The 22,785-nt window shown below is 39.7% G+C and overlaps 3 protein-coding genes across 3 annotated transcripts in view; 2 read left to right on the top strand and 1 right to left on the bottom strand.

Annotated features, from left to right (window-relative positions):
• The window catches only part of clstn2a (calsyntenin 2a), a 137,237-nt gene extending 133,298 nt beyond the window's left edge, over window positions 1–3,939 (bottom strand). Inside the window, exon 1 of the mRNA XM_019255077.2 lies at window positions 3,705–3,939. Within this exon, the coding sequence (XP_019110622.1) occupies window positions 3,705–3,777 (73 nt within the window). The 5' untranslated portion in view covers window positions 3,778–3,939. The remainder of the gene's footprint in view (window positions 1–3,704) is intronic.
• Window positions 3,940–6,553: 2,614 nt separating this feature from the next.
• On the top strand, window positions 6,554–22,785 carry LOC104933935 (uncharacterized). The gene is made up of 13 exons (XM_027284997.1): window positions 6,554–6,647; window positions 8,628–8,777; window positions 10,170–10,353; window positions 11,760–11,836; window positions 13,542–13,956; window positions 15,794–15,930; window positions 16,257–16,435; window positions 17,049–17,150; window positions 18,163–18,191; window positions 20,851–20,954; window positions 21,370–21,548; window positions 22,382–22,483; window positions 22,648–22,785. Exons 2-13 carry the CDS (start codon window positions 8,666–8,668, stop codon window positions 22,699–22,701), a joined length of 1,674 nt encoding a protein of 557 aa, XP_027140798.1. The 5' UTR covers window positions 6,554–6,647; window positions 8,628–8,665; the 3' UTR covers window positions 22,702–22,785.
• On the top strand, window positions 15,762–18,406 carry rbp1.1 (retinol binding protein 1, cellular, tandem duplicate 1). The gene is made up of 4 exons (XM_010749479.3): window positions 15,762–15,930; window positions 16,257–16,435; window positions 17,049–17,150; window positions 18,163–18,406. The coding sequence occupies exons 1-4, from the start codon at window positions 15,858–15,860 to the stop codon at window positions 18,211–18,213; spliced, it is 405 nt and encodes a 134-aa protein (XP_010747781.1). The 5' UTR covers window positions 15,762–15,857; the 3' UTR covers window positions 18,214–18,406.

The raw sequence follows: 22,785 nt of genomic DNA, 5'->3' as shown, positions 1-22,785 counted from the left end.
TCAATCCAGATCACCTTGACCAACATGGTCTGATCAATCCAGAAACCCAAATCAATTTCATAAACAGGTCTAATGTGTCCCCATCTCATGTCTTGATTTCACCGGGCACGGTACGGTGATCTTGCAGCCTCGATACTATTTCGGTCCATTCTCCACACAGCTTCAAACCCCACTAGGAGCGTTTCAGAAGTAAATAAAGCCCGCAAGACATGGTTAACTGGCTCAGATTTGGTTATTTTTCCTTGGTTCATGAGTAAGTAGGCTACAACTTTATACTGTTTCCCATGTCTGGTTTGACGATCAGCTGTACAGGGTGTTTTATTTTGAAAATTTACCAGATTCTCTGGCCAGCTCAATCTGTCCTATGCTGCTTGATGTGGCTGTCGCGACTTCCATCAAAAATTGACCAGGCGCTTCTGGTTCTGAAACACATGGAATCACAAGCATCGTCTAAAATGGGCACTATCACCTCTGGCATTGCAACCGTTCCCGGTGGAATCGAGCAGTACCCCTGTACCCAGTCTTTTCATGTGGTATGGTCATAGTTGGTATCTATCCAATGCTTTCTTTCACTGTGCGTCTAAATCTCTTGATATCTCCTACATTTGTGTTCCCAAAGTGTACAGAGGAAAGTTATTAAGTAAAAATGAAAAGAGGTTATGATGAAATAATTAGAATCATCATGCACATTATATAAGGTTTAAAATCAATAAATACATGATTTTCTACCTCTTCTTCCACTACTGTGTCCTCCTGACTCACTGTCTCCTCCACAGTGCCACACTCTAGAGTCATTCACTGACAATCAGCCACCTGGTGACGCTCCAAGGGGAAAATAGGTGTGTCTTTATTAAGAAATAATGTCTTTGCTCAGATAGTTTCAAAGTTCGGGAGTGTGTGTCCATGCATTAGTGACAGAATGGGGAAACAGTGTGTGAGGGCGTCTCTCAGAAGTCAGTACCGCATGCAATGTTTATCCACCACATATTGAGCAGAGCTGACCAGAAACCCCACCGGGGCCATTGGACCAGCTGGTGTAATACTGCCATATACACACAGCCCTAAACACAAACACCTATCTCTGTCAGTCTCTCTACACACACACTCATCACCACACATACATCATCCTATGGCAGACCTTCCATTTCTCTCCTCTCCTCCACCTTACGCCTCATCAGACATATTATAATTAGCCGTGCTGAGTAATTAACATCCAAATTAGGACATTAATTTACATATCTGCCTTAATTTGAATATACTTCCAGCAGCAGCACAGACCTGACAATCCTCCACACACTTATAAATGCCAGTACAAAGCACAAGGGTACTCAGTCTTTTTTTAACACAGTCGCCTGTCATGCACGCACCTTTTTATGCATAGCAAACTTCTTCTTTTTTTTTTTCCTCCTTCGCGAGTAATTAGGAATCCAAACAAAATCATAACGGCGGACAGTAAAGAAGACAGAAGGTTTGAGTCGGAGGGAGGCTGAGAGAAGGTACAAACGGAGTAAAACACAGAGAAAATCTGGACAGGCTAGGAAAGGGAGAGCATACAAATGGGACTGAGGAGGGCAGCGGTAATAGAGGTACCTGGGATAGAGTGAGGATGTGACACTCTCCAGATGAGAGAAGGCAAAGTAAGACAGAAAGAAGACTGCCTTGCCATTTATACATCTCACTTAAGCCCATAAAACTTTGAAATTGAATCCATGGCTGTAGAGAGAGAGAGAGGGAGAGAAGGAGAGAAAGAGAGAGAGAAGCAGCTTTTGGAAATCAGAACGAAGACTGTTGGGGCTTGGAAAAAGAAGCGAGGAGGAGAATGACGAAACACTTCTCTCTCTCTGTGACATTTGCCCTCTGAATGGCATCAGCTCGACGGAGCGGAGCAACCAAACAGTGACGTGAAGTCAAAAGGGGAGAGCGAGAGAGAGAGAGAGCGAGAGAGAGAGAGCGAGAGAGAGAGAGAGAGAGAGAGAGAGAGAGAAGCAAGTGAGAAATCAGAGGAAAGAAAGAAAATACAAAGGGCATGAATGACAGTAAAGAGGAAAGGAGCGTCAGGACGGGCAGAGCAGTTTCCACCAGACATTGTTGCACCAGTCATTGCACAGAAGAGGAAAACCTGAGTTATGCTCCTGCGTTCCACGCCGCTTTCACGATTTATGTTCGGGCGAGGATAATGCAGCTCGACGGCTCTGTTGAAAAGACACTCATAAATCTGATCTTGTTTTCGATTTTTTTTTTCTTCCCCCCCCTTCCTTTCTTTCTCTTTCAGCACCCATCTAATCCTCTCTGTCTTGTGTTCTTTGGCATTCATCTGCTGTGGTCTATTTCCTGACATGTCAAGGTATTCAGCAGCATTGTCTCACGTAGGTACTATATTCTGCTGAGCTTGTAAACAACCAAACCTACACACACACACACACACACACATACTTGAAAACTCACTCTGTGTGTGTGTGTGTCCCTCTCACACATCATGCAGACAGGAGTAAAAATCTGACTGTCGAAGCAAATTCAGCCATTTCATGACATGTTTGGTAACAGTGTGATGTCTGTCCTCCGGTGCATTATGCAGTCAATGTCAACTGTGAATATGATCATATATGAGTCACTGAAGACTCTAAACTTAGCCTAAACCTAGTTAGCCTTCCCTATGGCTCATGGCCACATGAACAGGGAAAATAATGATAATGTTTGGTTTGGTTGAGCACAGACAGCCCAGCAGTCTCACTCCAGAGACCCAATTAATACCACTGTAAACCGACGCTGCCCTTCACAAGCAACACCAGTCGACTCTGTGTGTGTGAGTATGAGAGAGAGAGAGAGAGAGAGAGAGAGAGAGAGAGAGAGAGCATCACAGGCTGAGGATGTGATTGAATACAACGCCCTGACCGTGGCTGCCCTCCCCGAGCAATAATCAATTACCGTGGACAGAAGTCATCTCCAGATCACTGGACAACCAGCCAGTCATGACCAACAACGTAACCGCTGATTTCCTCAACAAATGTTGTGTTTATGGTCTTCATCATTTCAAAAGTAACTGGGGCATGCCAGCATGGGGATGCCTCAAGACATAACATCATCAAAAAAAGAGTTTCCCAGTAACCTTTAAGGGTGACATAAATGCTTATGTGCCAATATGTGAAGTGGAATAGTGATCACAGCGGAGGCAGTTAGTCAATTAATGTCAACTGATTAGCTGATGATGAACTAATCATTGCAGTCATTTTTCCTAGATGAATCGTTTCTTGTTTGTGAGGAGCTCCTGTTTTTTTTGTTTTTTGTTGTTGTTTTATGTAATATGGATTTTTTGTCGCATTTTAAACGTTTTTTCTACTCTTGATCTGTAATTTTTATATCTTCAAATAAAAACTTAATCGATAATGTGCCCTTAATGTATAATCTAACAACAAAGCTGTAATTTCCCACCGCTTTGAACACGTCCTGCTAATTGCCTTGTCTGACATTAAGTGAACTTTAATTTAAAAGTCAATAAATCCTCAGGGGGGGAAAAAAAAGCCTACATTAAGCTAATTAACTTAAGGACACACAGCCAAAAAAGACACCTAAACGCCGAGGAAGTTGTTGGACTGACGGTTGTCGCTCTCCTTGCCAACTTGTGCAACTCAAACGCGAAAAAAAACATTTCGAAACCATTTCCTCCTTCTTTTTTCCTTTTCCCTTTTCTTTTTGCACGCTCCTACCTTTTTCGCCGAGTGCGCAGGAGTGGCCCCACATGAGCCAAAACAGCAAAAAAGGGACCCCGAGTATCTGCATGGTGTGTCCGGGTGTGTGGGTGATGTTTCCTCGTCCTCTCCTCTTCTCAAATCCTGGATCACCTCCCAAGCGCAAGGATGTTTTCAGCCGGTGTGTGGGGACAGTCGGTGGGTAGAGAGACAGTCAGTGTGCACTGTGAGCACAGAGAGAGAGAGAGAGAGACTGACGTTTAGAGAGCGTCAATAAAACAACATTTCCGGTGAATAGTTTTCAAAATAAAACACAATCGACTCTTTAATGTTTAATAACATCAAATAAAGGTTCCTAAAACAAGGCTGCGTTTGTACGAGGTGAACAGCAAATCATTTTTTTATTTTTTATATTTCACACTCTATTGATTGTGGGTGCTCCAAAATGATGGACGTGACACATTGTCCACTTTTATGTTGAAGAATAATAGTCTCTTTTTAAGGGGGGGGCAAAATCTTGCTTTTTCTTGATAAAACTGTTAATAAAAGAGAAGGAGCAAGGGATGGAGAGGAGGAGGTGAAGGGAAGGAATGAGTGTGTTGGTATAGTGAAAAGATTGATTTTGACACTCTGGGAAAGGGCTGCTGTAATAGTAAGTTAACTGACAGTGATTGCATTCCTCTACAGGAGTACAGCTACAGTCATTCAATCAATTCAATAAACCCCAAGCTATGGCAAGGTGGAAGTTTTATACCACATCCCTGAAAAATGGAGCAATGACCAGTTTAATATGGGAGCTAGAGGATCACAACATGACGAAACTTCTAAGTCAGTGTTTGCTTAATAACGTCTAGCTACTAATTGTTCAACCAAAAAGTTTGTTTTTGTTTTACATTTTAGAGGCTCGAAAAGGTTCTAACTGATCTAAATTGTCTTCAGACTAACATTTGGTTGACATTAGCATACAAGATCAGATTTAATCTTAGCTGAGGGGCCAAACATCGCTGATGCCCACCTGCTGGATGTTTTGGTTTGCAGATTAGTTGGTAACCCATGTGCATCCTCGAGCCAGCATATTAGCTTTTATCCTCTATGCACTGCTTGTGTACGTTACATTAGGGGAATGTAAAACAAAATATATCACTTTTAATTAGGAAGTAGCATGAACTGTGGATTTTTTTTTTTTTTACAGCAGTGCTCCTTTCATAATCAAATGAAGCAGCTGCTATATGTGATGTTTTTCCAGCTGCATCCTCCTAACAAGAGCCCAAACAGCACAGCCATACTCCCCCTCACAGATTTGAGTCTTTCAGTTTTCACCCTGTGGCAGAATCACTGTTTTTTCTCTAACGGCCGTATGTTCTTCAATTATTCCCCCATGTTTGGTCTTCTGTTTGGTGTGGGTGTGTGTTCTGGGAGATTAGAGAGAGAGAGAGGGCAAACCTCAAGTGAGTTAAGAGGATAACAAAGATAGAACAGACACACACATACACAGACACACACACACACTGAGGACCACATTTACATGCACACTGTCACTTACACACACACATGCTCCCAATTGGCTGTTTCCATGGGTAGTGGCACCTAAGTTACAGCAGAGCAGTGACGTGGGAAACATGGTGCAATGAACAGATTGCCCTTCTGCTTGTGGTCAAACCATCAGCTCAGAAATCACTCAAGATTGGGGACAGAAGGAGCAATTTATGTGACCTCACTGAAAGTATTGCTTTTTTTTTTATCAACTTTTTCCAGCATCTCTTGCAAGCCCAAACAGGTTTATGACTAATATATAATTCAACAGTTGATGCCTACTAAATTATTAATATTAGTAATAAAGAGATTCATTCATTAAGGTACTGAATCCTCACTGTGATAAAAGCTTTACTTTAATTAAGAATTTCCCTTCCTGAAGAAGCACAAATGTTAACTCTATGATGATCGGTATATGTGAGCTATCAGGACATCACTATCTAGGCCTGGTTGCCAACTCAAAATTATCATCTAATTTATCTTCATGTAACAATAGTATTACCACCAAAACAATCAGACCAAAAAATTTCCCTCCACACAGAAAATAACCCTGGGAGCTCTTTTTCTGTCTATCCGCACCAACCCTTGTGTTGATTATTGGGTAAAACAAACTCCTCTCTGCTGGTGTGCAGGCACTTTAATGGATACACACTAAGCAGTGGCAAAAAAAGAGGTCACTAATGAACCTAGACTTGAAACACAAAAGGCCTGTGTAACCCACGGTTCATGAATTTAGCTACATGTTTGTTCTTGCACATACAGTATGCAAGCATGTTCAAATCCTGGAGGCATGACTGTCCTCATTTGGGTTTGTACTCAATTTCCTTGCTGTATATGCCAGTGGTCTGTGAAATGTCACTGTGCTTATATGAACCTTCACATTATTTTTAAGTTATTCTTAGTCCCTCTGCGACAAAGCACAGTTATTGGAAAAGCCATTTGCTGTACAGCCATTTTATAATCAGTTGTAGGTTGCACTACTACAGACATTCAATTAGTGTCCGACAAAGCTTCTCCTTTTTTATCTGACAAGCAGTTAACAACAATGAAAGGTTACCAGGAACACCTACATATTTGATGCAGTGCTGCTGTAAAGGTCAGCCGGTTATTATAGAAGGTTTTATTCCTGGGAAATCGTTGTGTTCAGCAACAGAGGATCCAGAACATGTTAAACTGAAAGTCAGTGTAACACTGGTAGTAGCTGTTATAATACTGTTGGCCATCTTAACTGTGTGTAATTACAAAAACTTACAAACCGCTTGGCCGGTGTATTTCAGCACCATGGAGAGCTCTGGCTCTGCTTCTTCCAGCAGGGGTCGCTGTTGAGCCTGTTTTTCCTATGCGGAACCATCGAGCGAAGGGCTGCTCAGAATAGGGGAGTGGAAAGAGTGTGACACAGTCACCGCATAGCAACAATGTGAGAAGAAGGTAATCAGATTATTATTTTTACTCCTGTATGCTGCGAGTTTTATACCAGCACAGTTTAAATGCACTGCTTTCTGAGTGTCACCTGCACATACTCTCTGATGTGTGTCTGTCGCTGTGTGTGTCGTTTTGTCCGCTAAGCTGATTCATGTTCAAAGTCAAAGCTGCTGTTGCAAAATACCTTGAATGAAATGAAACACTCATAGTTTCCATGTCTGATAATCATATTATCTTATAGCTGAAGTGAGAAAGTCCACAGTGTCTCAGGTGTGAACAGTACTGGATCAAATACTTCCTTCAGGAAGATGTTTATGATTTTAAAGTCGTTTGTTTATTGCCTGATTTTATGTTTTCAGAGTTGCACAGAGTAAAAACAATGTCCCTAATGTAAAATGCATGAGAAATTGTCAAGCAAGGAGCAGTAAGTGAGCAATAAAATGCAACCGAACTAATAATAATGAAATGTTTTTGTTATATATACATTTGAACTAAAACAATAACTACTTCTACTATTACAATGTTTCAGTTTTTGTTGACACTGTCACAATTTCTTTACACAGGTTTAAGTTCAGATTTATCTATGTCTACTGTGTTATAGGTTCATTTTAATTTATGTTTTCTTTCTTTCTTAGTGGGTGCTGTTGTCGTACAGGAGTCCATTATATTGAGAGGCGTTTTTAATATTTTGCCCCTCTCTTGTAAGTAAATGGGCTAGTCAAAAATATTATAAAAACACGTGTGAATATAATGCAGTCCAGTTTAACACAACAGCAAACTACAACCTCAATAGTAAACACAATAGTGTAATGTAAACAAGGACATTTCATCTGAAGAGAGGGAAGAATGTACAATGAGATTTATTTGTGTCAAGATTTATTTTACCTTTATTTGGCTCAGGTTCAGCAAGATAATTGGCATAATTGAATGAATAATAAGTATTTCTACTCTATTCCTTACTTCAGAACAGAAAATATATTTTATGGTACACCTTGTCTGTAATATAAGTGATACATATATATATTTACACTTGATGTATCATAAGTCAGTGCTGTGTTGTCCTACAGTTGAAGCGGACATTAAAGTATTCAAATTAGACTGAAGAAGCTGTCTACAAATTAGACCGACACTAATTTAATTTAATTTAATAAATGTCAAGTTCATAGTTAACACTAAGAGTAATCAGCGTTACAATAGTTAAATGAATACCTCTCTAAGAGGGTGCGTAAACGTAGAATTTGGAGTTTAGAGTTGTTGTATTGGATCACATTGGAGGTATATATGTGTGTGTGTTTATTAAGAGCGAGGCAGAGAAAACACATTCTGGTGGCAGCTTTATTATGTGAACAAATAACAAGTAAACAGGAACCCGACACTTTAAAATATTGTCTTAAAGGCATGATTCAGGTATTACGCAGTGTACATTAAGTAAGAAAAGTAATTACATTTTGAAAGAGAAACAAGCTCAAATCATGTTGGATTCCTGCCAGAGAGGGTGCTTGAAAGAAACCATCGTTCCAGATAATGTACAGAGGCTGCTGTTAATTTCCCTCTAGGCGCTCTACACACGCATGTACACATTAAAACAAAATGCCACTGCAGTTGTTCACCCCCTCCTCCGGTGTCTGACTCCAGCAAAATGCCGCCACATTTATTCTTGCCTGCTTTGGGTGTCCCAATGATAAATGGACAGAGAGTTTCTATTTCTACGAGTTACCTCTCAGTGGGGCCACCTATACTAACACTGTACTCATACATTGCAAGTACAAACTCCCAATAAATTATAAATAGTTTGTTAAGGTTAATGCAACTAAGGCGAACCTCTGCGTAATGTTAGAACATGACAGATGCTGACTTTTGGATATACACACTCTTAATCTTTCTGCACAGCGTCCTGTAATGCTCTAGAAGAGGATTCTCACTCTTCTGACACCCGTCATGTAAATCCCACAGTGTTAATAACTCTCTCCTCTGCTTTCCTCCAAGGGTCGTTTGACAGCGGTGTGAGCGGGGTAAAAACCAAGATGGCTACCCGCCGTGTTCCACTAGTTTTGCTCGCTTGTGGTTCCTTTAATCCCATCACCAACCAGCACATGAGGCTGTTTGAGCTGGCCAGAGACCACATGCACAGCACAGGTCAGAGCCTTTTCACAGACACTGTGTCTGCTAATGGTTTGTGTGTTTTATTCGACTTTCTGGATTACCCTTAGGGTCAAGCCAGATGCTGTAAAAGCTCCTGGATAATGGCCACCAATTAATATTCTTTTTTTTTGTTATTAACGATGAATCAACTGACTGTGTATATTGAGAGAGAGGTTGCTCACAGTGATTAACCCATAGAGAATTATGACACAGCTCTGTGACGCTTTTTAAACTTTAGGTCATTGTTTTTTTTCTTTTATGATCTACAGAATTTACAGTTTGCTTCCATCGCTCTCATCAGCCTCATTCCAGTAGCAGCAGCAGGCAGCTGTTTCCAGCAGACAAACCCTGATAAACATACTGTCTTATTTCTTATCTATCCAGCACCAAAAAGCAGACATACAAAGTTTAACAACCAGCGAGTTAAACATGCAGATATTTGTCTCGGGAGTTGGTTGAATCCAAGAGTTCAAAGGAGAATGAATATTGGACTCAGCTATCAGGTAAAAACTTTTATACGACAATAACAGGGCTTTGTTTTCAGCTTGTTGTAGAATCCTAGCCCCCCAAGTGGCCTAAATATCGATTAATGCTGCTGAAAACATCCCCACATTCTTGTGTATTTGTTGAACTATACACAACAGGAAGAATCAACAAAGAGAAAGTTACCTCAGTAAGTATTTCTGAGGCTGCAGAGACCTAAGTTGCACTCTTTGTCGTTCTCTTAACGCGTGAATGAAAACCTTAGGTTGTGTGTCTTAACATGTGCTGCCACACAGCCCTGTGAACAACCGTGTCAGCAGACACAGTCTCCTTATGTAAACCCAGGCCCATTTACCCCTAAAGCTGCTCCTAATAAGAATATTGGCCTGGTCACATGGTCATAACGACATCATTATACCTAAGGTTACACTAGTCCTGAGTCAGCGCTCTCTAAGATGCTTTATGTGCAGCATGTAAGTGGGCAGGGACATAAATAATGCTCTTATAGTTTCCCTTTGACCCCCTTACCTAAAAGACATCAGGTGACTAATTTGAGAGTAACCAAATGACTTAAAGCAGCACACATGAGCTGTTTTTGCTGAGTGTTTGTTTTATTTAAATAGAATTTGCTATCAAAAAGAGTGTAAGGAAGATCGAAACCCTTCAAACTGATTACTGATCATAAATTATGGTATAGTTTCATACTTAATGTCGTGATCAAGCGTCTCCTTCACCCCGTTTTAAAAAGATCAGTTGAAGCATTTGTTCAAGCAACTGTGCGATCTGCCAAAGCAGTAATAATATTAGCGTCAGTATCTCGTAGAGATTACTACTCATTTATATTCCATTTCTGTATCGGCTGTCATGACCCAGAAAAACTGTATTAATCTTGTCTCCCTCCAGGCCAGTACCAGGTGGTGGGTGGCATCGTGTCTCCAGTGAGTGACGGCTATGGAAAGCAAGGCCTTGTACTGGCAAAGCACCGCATTGCTATGGCAAAGCTGGCGCTCCAGAGCTCTGACTGGGTCAAGGTTGATGAATGGGAGAGCCAGCAGCCAGACTGGACAGAGACTGTGGTCACCATGAGGTATAAAACACATTTACAGCAACAGCAGTGTTTAAAGGAGAGATGGTCAAAATGTAGGATTATGTCCTGTCACCTGTTGTCAAAGTACATCACTGATTACATCCATGGTGACATGGATAGATATTTATAGTACAGTAAGCAATTCCCTGTCCATCCATCGTCGCTCCAGTGGTTTATCAGAGAGGAGATTTACTCCACCAAATGTCATTTGTGCAGAGTACAGAGAAAAGGCTACGGCTTTGTGTGACCAGACATTGTAAAAGTACATTTTGTGTGCAGCTAGAAGTGGAATGTTAATATCAACATTTTTTCAGTTTTATATCTGTTTTAGAGCTCTTGAAACTTTAATTATTACATTCTGAACTTTCCCTTTGAATTTTTTTTTTTTTTTTTGAGTGTGCTCTCTGTTTCCATTAGCTTTTACTGTCTCCTGTTACATCCTCCTTCATCCTTGATGGGATATTAGAGAAATAGTTTCTCTTTTCTGACACGTCCTAGTTTTACTGCAGCAGAGTTTACAGGGATGTACTCTCTTCTGCTACTCCTCCGGCCGCCATGCTGCATGCCAGCTTCAACTGCTTATGTAACAAAGTGTTGCCAGGTTCCCTGAGCCTAAATTACAGGTTCTGGTCTCTTGGGAGCTGCCAGACTAGGTTGGACTCTTCCTACTCTTGGAGTTCTGGGTTTTTCATGAGGTGAAATAAAGGGCATGGGCTGTTAAATTCATTGGTTGAGAGGAAACTCTGAAGTTCCAAAAGCCGGTCTGGGACATGAATATGTGTGAAAAGAGGCAAGCAGTGGTGTTGTAAATAAAGGATGTCTGTGTAATGGGCCACAGAAGTTTACTGTGCCCGAAATATAAAATTTATTTCTGCAGTTTGGCCAAAGGGAATTCATAATTAGTGCACACACCTACTGTATGTCATGTATGGCATTTAGACTGATTTTAAAAATGTCTTTTACACTTGCTTCATTGAACCTCCTCCAGTTTATTCACTCTCCATGTCCGGCACTCTGCATTTCTCACAAATCCCCTCATGAGTTAACACCACCCTCCACCGAGCTGGTCGTCTCTAAGCAGCATTTGCGCAACACGGCTGCTGATCGAGGAATAAAGTGGCCTGTTGTCCGGAGCAGGCCACGTCATGCATCACATCACTCCCAACACACACACGCAAATGCACTGGTCTTTAAGAGGCTTTACTCGCAAACAGTGAAGTTTTACAAGTTCCTCTGTGACTCATAGACGTTTGTCTTTTCTCTAACACAGTTCAGTTTGATAATTGGCGTTAGATTGAGAAATATGTTGCGTAAGCACGTGCATCAAAAATAAAAAAAGTTAAATGATGAATGTATGCATATTAATGAAACACGTTCTGTCTATCATGACTTTGGTTGTTGGGCAGGTATCATTATGGGCGTATTCTGGAGCAGTTTGAGCAGAGAACGGTAACGCACGTGGACTCCACCACACCCCTCTCAAGTAAGAACCTGTTATTGTTGTGAACTTGGGATCAGCTCAGAAACCTCTTGACCACCAGCTGCTTTCAGGCATTTTATAATTGGTTGTAATTCTTGGCATCGGCAGTGAATTCTTCCCATTTTGAGACAGAAATGTTGGATAAGCTAAATATATAATTTTCCTAACTTCATGGTCCCCAAAGAATGAATCTTGGCACTACCTGCAGGTTATGACCAGATAACTGCTATACTAATGACATTCCTATATTTAGCACACACTCACATATTCTTTTTGGGATTAGAGCCTACATAATAATGTATTCTGTATTCTTCCCCTGAACAAAACATGCAGTGCTTGATAAAATATTTTTTCAGCGAATTACTTTATCTCGTTATCTTTAACAAGCCCTCTAACAGAGCCCAGGGGGCCAAGGATTTGGATCAGTCCCACATAATGTGCCTGTGCTTAACATGTGTAAAGTAGAAGCCTAATGGTGCTCTGTGCTTCAGACTAACAGTGGTTAAAGAGTATTAGGGATAGTTTTAATACTTTTGGGATATTGTGTGTGTGTGTGCTTGTGTTGCAAGGAGAAACTAAATCACAAATACACGACTATAACATGTGAACATCATGGTTGTTGTATAACTAGAAGCTAGCCAATCAGTACACTTTTCTGGACCCTACTGATTTTTTCACAGCACTCCATAAAGATTACAGTTTTCATGAAAAACAGAATAGCCCTTATGTTCATCAGAGATGAGGAGAATAAATTACATATTTTCTTTGCATATTTTTTGGGGGAAAAAAGTCTTACACTTTTGCTCTGTTTGCTTCCCTCTTTTTTACTTTAAGTTTATTTAGTCTTCTCAAAACCACTCACAAGTTTTTGGTGTTGTTTTGATTTACTTAAACCTCCAGCCCTATAAATATCTAAGTTATGTGATTTATAGAAGTGGTAAGTCAGTTTTGGTCATATTGTGATTTTTTGTTTTTTTTTGTTTATTTGTTTCAAAATGTTACTCACTTACTTTTTCTTGGATATTCTAATCATCAATGCCTCCTGTTTTTGCTTCTTGCTTCTCAACATTAAGGGCACTCTCTGGCGCTTAGCCAGCTTTTAAGCTTGATTGTGGACTAGCCAGCTGGCAAACACCCACTGGACTGTTTCCATGTATTCAAAACAAGCAACCCTTAAGGATTATGTTACTCTATCTCCATCAGAATTGTTCAGAAAACAACACTGAGCTGAAATATTACTGATATAGTGAACAGACGAATCACTGAATATCTATGTCTGGGTAAAATCATTTGAAGGAATCCACTAATGCCAGAGCCAAGACAGGAGAAAATCAAAATTGTACCGGTGACTGATGAGTGAATATATTTTGAAGATTAAACGGTTTCAGAGTTCTGAGTTGAGGCAAGCTTATTTTATGAGGCATTTTTCACATAAAAAATCATCATAAACTGTCTTAAAGCAGAATTATTTATCATGGATATTTTTTAGACTCAAAGTGAATCATATCTGCCTCCTCACTGCATATCAACTCTTCTCTCATCTTTAGGAAGCTTCAAAATGACAGACATCACAACCTGTTTATATGTAGCCAATGTGAATGTCATATTTGTCATACCACATTTTATTGTTTTATCGTTTTTATGGTAAATATTCAGAGATTTGGTTAGTAAAGAAGTAAAAGTCTTTCTCTTCACTATCTCCCCTCAGGTCCCAGTCCCCAGCTGAAGCTCCTGTGTGGAGCTGATTTCCTCGACACCTTCAAGATCCCTGGCCTGTGGCGGGACGACCACGTGCAGGAAGTGGCCGGGCGATTTGGCTTTGTCTGCGTCAGCCGAGGGGGGCTTGAGCCCGAGCGAGTCGTGCACGAGTCGGACACGCTCTCCCGCCACAGTCAAAACATTTTCCTGGTGAGGGAATGGGTAAAGAATGAGACGAGCGCCACCGAGGTCCGCCGGGCTCTGAGACGGAGACTGAGCGTGAAATACCTGATCCCAGACTCTGTGATAGAATATATTCACCAGCACAACCTCTACACGGAGGACAGCGAGAGGAGAAATGAGGGCACGGTTCTGAGGCCGCTTGCCAAACAGGCACAACAGCCTGTGAAGAGTCTGGATGACTGATAGATGGAAGGCGGCAGCATTGAGCTGAACATGGGAGCCCTTGAAGTGTGAATTCACTCACAGATCAGTGCTTCTCTTCTGGGACTGGACACTCTGTTAGCTTTGACTGGACTGCAGTGAGATAGAGGATTGCACAACCTGCAGATGTCTGCAAAGAAACACCACTTGGCCAAAATGTTTCCACTTATTTTCAGTCAGAAGCATGTACGCAGTGCTACATGAACTGTTGCAAATACTGAGCCTCATCTTTGTGCCATAATGTGAATGTACATTTGTTTGTTTTCATCCTATGTAGTTTTGCAGAGTTGGATAAATGGAAATAAAAAACTTTATGTTTAAAGTATTTTTTTATCTGCCTGGTGTTTTTTCCATCTAGCCATATAAACCCCATAGATCCACCAGCAACTCAAATCCCACCCACAGTAGGAAAGTTTGTTCAATAGGCTACATCAATAGACTTTAATTTATAGACATTCCAATGTATTTATAAAAATACAACATATCAGACTTTGTCAGGAATACAATTATAAAGATTGTTATTGCATTATCCTCCTCCTTTCATAGTCTACCCATCAGGCATTCGGTGCCTGCCATTAAAATAAATGTAAAAAATGAGACCAAAAGAGATTGAAAATGTAATCATATTAAATTGATACAATCTTTTCAGAAAGTAGACGAGACACCCAAACAAAACCATGTCATTAAAGTGAGCGGTGAAAAAGTTAAAGGTGCAAATCACCATTAAAAAGTTTTCATATTTATTTTTAAAAATGTAACCTGCTCAGTTACTTCCTGTACATTTTATTTATGAAATGATGTTTAAAAGTCTTATAATATTAAATCCTTTATTTATGTATGTATATATTGTTTTAGATATTGTGCAACCTCTATAGGCTACCAGGATCCACTACCAGGCCCCATGTGTATGTTTTTAATTATAACATATAAGCTGGATCCTGTTTTTAATTTCTTCTCAGATTATTTTGGTGTTTCTACTCAGCAGCAGCATCCCAACTGCAATTTATTGTGGATCTATTCAGTTTCCTATTTATCATCCACACTCAGTGTCTGGGAGGCTTGTATTTTTTTCCACCAAAGGATTTAAAGTAATCCTGACAGTTGCTCAGCTACAGGAGGTATTTTCTCACTGAGACCAATGGCTGAAAGCGCCACTGTGAATGATACTAACTGGCATCCTTTGAAAGATGATGTGTGTGTGTGTGTGTCTTTGTCCATGTTCCAGTCAGTAAAGGATTTAGACAGCGGGTGAGCTGCTGCTGAAAAAGAAGAGATTATCAAATTAATTGAGTTATTTAAGCGAGACAAAAGATGTGACGGTCCTATTGTGCTATGTTTAATTGTTCCATTTGGATCATTTGAAGCTCAGGTGATTCTGCTTTTGTACTGTGAATATTATCCACACTGAGTGCTCCATTCAGCCACATTCACAGGCTCATCAATGTTTCAATAGATTTTTGTGTGATTTTACTCCATTAAGCTGATTGTTGATGGCCCTGCATTGTGATTAGAACTCTGATGATTATAACAGCTTCGTCTTATACAACACACATCCAGGCTAAATCTGTGTCGATTAATAAAGGAAGTGCAAGCACTCCAACATAAGGCACACAAGTGTTTCCTACATTATGTATGCATGCCACACTTTCACAGCATACGACATGTAAGGAAAGTGTGGTGGGGATTGAGGGGAGGGAAGTGGGAGGTGCGTACATTTTCCAGAAAAAAAGAGAAAAAAAAACACGCAGATAATCGGATTAAAGCGTGTTTGGTTCAAATTGAGGCTTTTTGACAGCAGGTTCTGCACTCTGTCACAAGTAGCCGTCCACAGCAGACCTCCTTGTTCACCGGAAGTAAGGAAACCAGCAGAGAAAGAGCCAACATGCCAGCTAATTTGAATGGATATTGGAAAATGATTTCCAATGACAACTTCGAGGAGTACCTGAAGGCCCTTGGTGAGTTGAGAGTAGCAGGGTATAATGGCCTGGTAAAGGCATGGGAGCAAACATATCATCATTAGATCACAAATATTGAGCTTTGATATTAAAGTTGACATTATTAACTGTAAATAATGCTCCACTATTCATAAAAATCCTAAAGTTTTAACCGTAATAAAGTGAGATTGCAGCCGTCTAGTATTTTGATTCAGATCTCACACTGTATCAGTACAATAATAACATATATGTATGTGTCTGAAACTGTAACAATCCACTTAAATTTCCTGCTTCTCATGGTCCTTCTCTCCTGTTTATTTTGCACCTTCCTTGGCGACCTGTTGCAGATGTAAATGTTGCCATCAGGAAAATCGCCACTTTGTTGAAGCCTGACAAGGACATCACCCATGACGGGGACCACATAATCATCAAAACCCTCAGCACCTTCAAAAACTACAACATGGACTTCTATGTAGGCAAAGAGTTCGAGGAGGATCTGTCTGGTGTGGATGATAGGAAATGCATGGCGAGTATTTGGAGATTTAATACATTTTTGCATTAAACATTTGAGAAGCCACTGCTAAAACATTTTTTTAGAGGCTATAGTTAAAGTACCATGCTGCAGGTGAGGGAAGCTGTGGTGTTAACACATTGGTGCAAAACCTGTGAAATGTATAAATTGACTTTTCTTGGCGGCACCCCTCCAGATTATAACGAGCATATGAAGTAGTGAGACTTCATATTCATTTTTTTTCCAAAACTTTTCTCAAACTTTTCACCCTTGTCAATGAATTAATGTAATGAAGACTGATATCAGATACTGCAGAAAAAGACTGGGAGAGGCCAGAGTCAAGACTTACATTTATATAATCAGACTGCGTCTGTGAATACTAAATAGGATCAAAGATTATCTGTGGTCCCCCTTGAAAAACCTTTTTCGTACGTTGATTATAGATAAGCTATAAGCTGTTTAAGAGGTGGCTCAGAGAAAGTGCCGCATGCGCCTCTATGTGCAGATTTGATCAGAATAATTACTTTGGTGGTGGTGGAGGAAAGTGGGCCTCTTATTCAGCATGTATGTGTTTAAAGTTCTATTTATTTACGACCATATTTTTTCCCTGACTTGTGACCTCATGCAGACCACTATCACCTGGGAGGGAGACAAGCTGGTGTGTGTGCAGAAGGGAGAGATTGAAGGAAGAGGCTGGACCCACTGGGTGAACGGAGATGAGCTTCATCTGGTGAGAAAACATCAGCTCCTGCTATGAATATTAATATATGCAATTTGGACACTTTCATCCAAACTCCAAATGCCTCTCAGCGCTGTATGTGTGGTGCATATATTTTTATGTGTGACTCATGAATTGGTCCACTACTTCCAACAGAGGTTGCATTTACATGTATGCTGTGTGAGGTGCATACACACTGGGAAAATAGCTTATGAGTTTTTATGGTTATTAAATGTGTGGATTATGCCAAACAAATCAAAGTAGTTCTGCATATGGAAGCAAAGTTACTGTTTTAAGGGAAACAATAAAGACTTGTATATTTTGATTCTCAAGTGTTCCCTCCAGATCAAACAGAAAATTTCAACTTTGTATATATTTTAAAATTAAAAGCCAAACAGATTCTCATTTATCTCATCTCCTGGTGATCGAGCACATATCAGCACAAGCCGCTGCCTCTTTTATTATCTCGGCTTTTCCAGTCTAACGTCTGTTTGAAGGATTTCATTAACTTTCTTTTTTTTTTAACATCTCCCCAGTGAAATTCACGGTGTGGCCCACTGTGGCCTGTAATGAAAGCATTAGCATCTGAAAAGGCTTTAAAGTAATGACTAGCACATTACCATTTTCATTAGCTCAGCATTATCAGATTTCCCTCTCTATGATTACTGCTATCAAAGCTAAGCAAAAATAATCTGCCAAATTATTTGGTTTAAGTGATGCCAACAGATGTTTTCAATCAGCAGCCATGAAATGAGTTATTAGATGGAAGTGCCAGAGAGCTGCAAGCGGGTTTAAATGTAAAGCAGCAGTGGCCTCTGGTGGCAGAAAATAGTTTTCAAAGTGGATGTTACAAGAATATGTTGTTGCTAAATCAAACAACTTTTTTTCTGTGGTTGTACAATTTAGGGAAGAGAGTAGGGTTTATGATCATGTCACCCTCCTCTTCATATTAGGCAAAATGACATTCTTAGTCTGTTTAGATCAATCTGATCTAAGACTTTAAATTGTCTTCTGTCCTCTGCAGGAGCTGAGAGCTGGAGGAGTTGTTTGCCAGCAGGTTTTCAAGAAGACCTAAGATGGCTCTAGTAATGAACGAGATGGTGCCTCCAGCTGACACTGGTTCACAGAGACACACCAGACACACATGGCTTCTGACATGCCATCCAACTTCCCTTTGGTCCATGCATTCGTCTCTATTTGGGTCCATCTACCAATCTTTTATGTATTTATCTATTACAAATACTATTTTTTTTGCCAACCATCACATTTTGGCAAATTCAAGTTATATATATATATATATGACTTATAATATATATACTGACTTATAATATAATAATATATATATATATATATATATATATATATATATATATATTATTTATATATATTATAAGTCCGTACAGTGAGGTGCAGGTCAGTGTGTGTACCATGTAGCATCACACAATGTAATACTGTATATCTGTCTCAGTGTGGGTACCCTTTTGATTAACAGATTTAGATGTGATGGACACATGCATACTGCTAATGTAGGTGTAGCTGATCTGATGGGTGAGACAGTGGACGCAGTGAAGAGACCAGTAATATAAGAAATTAAAATGTTTAATCTCATTTTAGTTCTCTGAAATATTGCTGTGGATGGAAAAAGATGAAAATCTGAGAGTGTTTGAGGGCTGTAAATTACTGATGTTTAGTCTCCATAATGGATTTAAGTTATGATGTCTGTATTTATCCCTCCCAGTTCTTTTGGGACTGAGCCATTGATAGTAAAAATGAATGAATCAATAAAGTAAACAGTGCTCGATAATGTTATTTGTCTTTTTGTGAGTGACTGACCTGTCGTTTTGTCTTTTTTTTTCGTCTTAATTAGACTTGTTGGAAAAGGCAGTTCAGTGACAAACTTTGAATTGATTGTTATTTACTGAAGCTTCACAGGCCAACAGATCAGGTGTTGGAAGCTTCTTTTATCTGAACGCGCTGGGATGTGAAAGCCTCTACTTGAGAATTTCAGTGAGTGAAATGATGCTTGCAGAGCTTCAGCTAGACAACTCGGGGCACACAGTGCTCTGAATCAGCTCATCTGTCAGCTCACTTTGTGCAGTGCCGTTACCAATTGGGCGGTCTATATAAGCTGCTGTCGCTGCTCGCCCTGCTGTTCTGTCTCTGTTCTGTTTGCTGCTTCTTGTGCATTCACACCCCACCATCACCCCTGCGTCTACCTGCAGGTACTCTTTATTTATGGTTCCTCAGGGGGTTGTTATTGATCTTTCCCTGCTCTTGCTTTGGCTGGTTAAAAAAATATATGCTCCCAGGGAGGGGTCGAAACAGAGTCTGGCGCCAGGATAAATTCTGAATTTGCATTTATTCTCAATAAAAACGATTCTCCTAAATGCATGAGTTGTCTGACTGAAAGTCTGTTACTCAACTCCCATTTGATCAACAAACGACAACTCAATACAAGGTAGGATTCTCAGACATGGCTTCATTTTTAAGTGCCTACCCCCCTGCTGTTATTGTTACTTACCTCAGGTGTTTGACCTTGACTGTGCAGAATGATGGATGTGCAGAGTTTGGAGACTGTTTTTACTCTCATCTGCTGAAGGCAGAAAGTTTCTCTTTACATGTGAGTGTAAGACGTATAAGTAAGAGCATGGCTTTGTGACATCACAACTAATTTGCAAGCCAGTCAGGGTTCAGAACACAACTTATATGCAAGATAAGGAAACTTGAAACCTTCAGCATAAATACTGTACACTGAGAATGGACTTGAGAGTAAAGTAGGTGATATCTTGTGTCTGATAGTTATTAGTAGTAGTATCTATAAGAATTTAGTCTGGGTTGATTTTGCAACATCTGTGGTAAACTGGTTGGAAATGCTAAGAATATTTTTATAATGCAAGTCCCAGACTTCCATTAAAAATTACTTGTTTTTTGATCGCTGGGAGTACTGTGAAGCTTACTTCATCTGAATGTGGAAGTGGCCGACTCTGCCACTGACAATGCAAACTACCATGTAGAAATGTAATGCACTAAATACATTTATTGGCTATAACAGAATAAATGCCAGCCATAAATAGCATCAAAAAATGGATTTGATATGATGAAAAACACGAAGACTAAAACATTATACTTTGGAAATATCAGATTTTTTCAATTCAAGAACATTTTAAACTAGTTGATTGAACTTTTTTGAGGAAACAACATTACAGACAGAAATGACTTACACTTCAGAAATGTGAAATTAGTCATAAATGCTGATTTATTTTTCTTTTTTTTACTGCTACACCAGTTGAACTTTATTAACCCTCATGCTCAAAGTTCATGTATTCTGTTTTAGTATTTGAACTTGCCACAGCAAGAGATAAAGAGCACATGTTTGCAGATGTTACTTTTCCTGTCTGTACACTGAACTGAATGTATGTAAAAGTGCATCCAGGAAAGCATAGTTGTATGTGTGTGTGTGTGTGTGTGTGTGTGTGTGTGTGTGTGTGTGTACCCTAACATATGTTCTTCACAACCTCCCCCAATGACCGTTTAAAGGCTGAAAGAAAAGGGTGAATCTTCCCCCTCCCCGTCCAAAACAACTGCCCCTGCCAATCACCTTCAAGCTATAAACTCACTTATCAATAGTTTTCTGCCCTCATGGCCCCTGACTTAAATAAAAGCAGGAGGTTGTGAGCTCCCTGCACCTTCCCCCTCCTTCCACTGTCTAAAGTCTACACACAACAGTATCACCAGCTGCCATCATGCCTGCAGACTTCAATGGGAAATGGATACTGGAAACCAGTGAGAAATTTGAAGATTATTTGAAAGTGCTGAGTAAGAAACTTTTAATTTTGGTGGGTTTACCTTTTTTATGTCTTGTTTTATGTGTTAAAGTCATGTTACAGGCTGTTGTGACAGGTTGTAAAGTAACAAAATCATCCAATTTCATGCTCTCTCAATCTGTGTTTCTGTCCTTGTGCTACCATTCACTATAAGATAAAGGTGATGCAATGCACCACAGATTTAACTATGATGTCAAATAAGTTATTCTTATTTAAACATCAAGCACTTTTTTTTCGTGGGGGGGTCATAGATAGAGATCAAGACCTGATATTTGTCAGAAAAAAGTAGACTGTGAGACCTCACATAGAACTGAGTTTAGCATAACCTCATCTATTCCTGTAAAAATATAATTAATGCAATTTGGATGCTGAATGTGTGTATAATCATCTCTTTATTTTGGCCATAGATATTGATTTTGCTACAAGGAAAATTGCCATCTCCCTGTCTCAAACCAAAGTGGTAGTCCAAGATGGAGACAAGTTCAACTTCAAAACACTGAGCACGTTAAGGAATTATGAGCACTCCTTCACTATAGGGGTTGAGTTTGATGAGTACACCAAGGGACTAGACAACAGAAAAATCAAGGTGGGTTGATCTATAAATATGGAGTCCTTGACGTGACACGAGTCGATATATACCATTTTCCTCATTGCTTTTATGATGATGAGGTTGCCGTTATCTAAGCGAGTCCAGGGCAAAGATTGGTCTGTGGTTTAGAGAGAGAGAGAGAGAGAGAGAGAGAGATAAGCAGTGATGCACTGGCAATGGAAGGAAGACTAAAAAAAAAAAGTCCAGGGATACAGATACAATAATCACAGGAAAATAAAAATAACAACAACAATTATGAGTAAAATAAGTCTATTTCAGCCTCTCATGGTATCACTGATTTCCAGTTTTTGCTACACAAAATGACAAGCCACAGGGAAAACAGGAAATAGGAAATGTTATGAGAGTAAATTAGATTCATTTCCTAATTGAATTTATGATATAACTTGAGGTAAGGAAAAAAATGAAAGCATTGCTTTTTTTGTGGAATCTCGTACAATATATCAAAATGTTTTAGTTTGTTATAGTGCTTAATTACTGTATAATTCTGAGAGATCATAATGTATTAGTGGCAATAGTCAGAGGCAGACCGACTGATATAGTCATTACATTTTTATGCCAAAATAAGAGCAAATACAATTAGCTCACACTAAAAGCTGGTTTCATTAAGTGTAATTGCACATGATGGAAATTTTTAACTGACATCCTCATGGCAGCGAAACCCTTCAGGTTATAAACTTGAGCCTGTGAGTGGCAAGGGTAGTTATATAAAGAGGTAGAGGCAGGCAAGTTTAGTGAGAGGCATGTCAGTAGAGGAAACTCCTTAACACAATGTATTTTGTTTCATGAACATACTAAATGTTCTGTTGTAGGGTCTGGTGATCTGGGAGGGCGACAAGCTGGTGTGCACTCAGAAAGGAGAGAAGGCCAACCGTGGCTGGAAACACTGGATCGAAGGAGATAAACTGTACCTGGTGGGTTGACAGTATCTGTCATGATAATTAGATTTTTGTGAACGTGATGTGCTGATGTGATTGTAAAGTATGGTAAGGACAATTTTAACACAATCATTGCCCTTTATTCCTTAATAATTATCACTCTTCTGAACGATATTAACAGATTTAATTTTCTCTCACAGGAGCTGACATGTGAAGATGTAGTTTGTCTTCAGGTGTTCAAGAAAAAAGAATAAACGGCAAAATATCTGTTTTTGTTTTCATTTAATTTGTTTGCTCCTCAATGACATGTTTTCTCAAACCTATGAACAAAATGAATA

The sequence above is a fragment of the Larimichthys crocea genome, chromosome XII (assembly GCF_000972845.2).
Source record: "Larimichthys crocea isolate SSNF chromosome XII, L_crocea_2.0, whole genome shotgun sequence".
Lineage (NCBI taxonomy): Eukaryota > Metazoa > Chordata > Actinopteri > Sciaenidae > Larimichthys > Larimichthys crocea.
The sequence above is the reverse complement of the archived record's forward strand: the minus strand, read 5'-3'. Positions and strand labels throughout refer to the sequence as shown.

Coding starts and splice junctions, on each gene's coding strand:
- LOC104933935 (XM_027284997.1), top strand. CDS start 8,666: ATGGCTACCCGCCGTGTTCCACTAGTTTTGCTCGCTTGTGGTTCCTTT. Junction 13,957..15,793: donor GTGAAGAGTCTGGATGACTG/ATAGATGGAAGG, acceptor CTCTGTCACAAG/TAGCCGTCCACAGCAGACCT. Junction 21,549..22,381: donor TAGACAACAGAAAAATCAAG/GTGGGTTGATCT, acceptor GTTCTGTTGTAG/GGTCTGGTGATCTGGGAGGG.
- rbp1.1 (XM_010749479.3), top strand. CDS start 15,858: ATGCCAGCTAATTTGAATGGATATTGGAAAATGATTTCCAATGACAAC. Junction 15,931..16,256: donor GGAGTACCTGAAGGCCCTTG/GTGAGTTGAGAG, acceptor GACCTGTTGCAG/ATGTAAATGTTGCCATCAGG. Junction 16,436..17,048: donor TGGATGATAGGAAATGCATG/GCGAGTATTTGG, acceptor GACCTCATGCAG/ACCACTATCACCTGGGAGGG.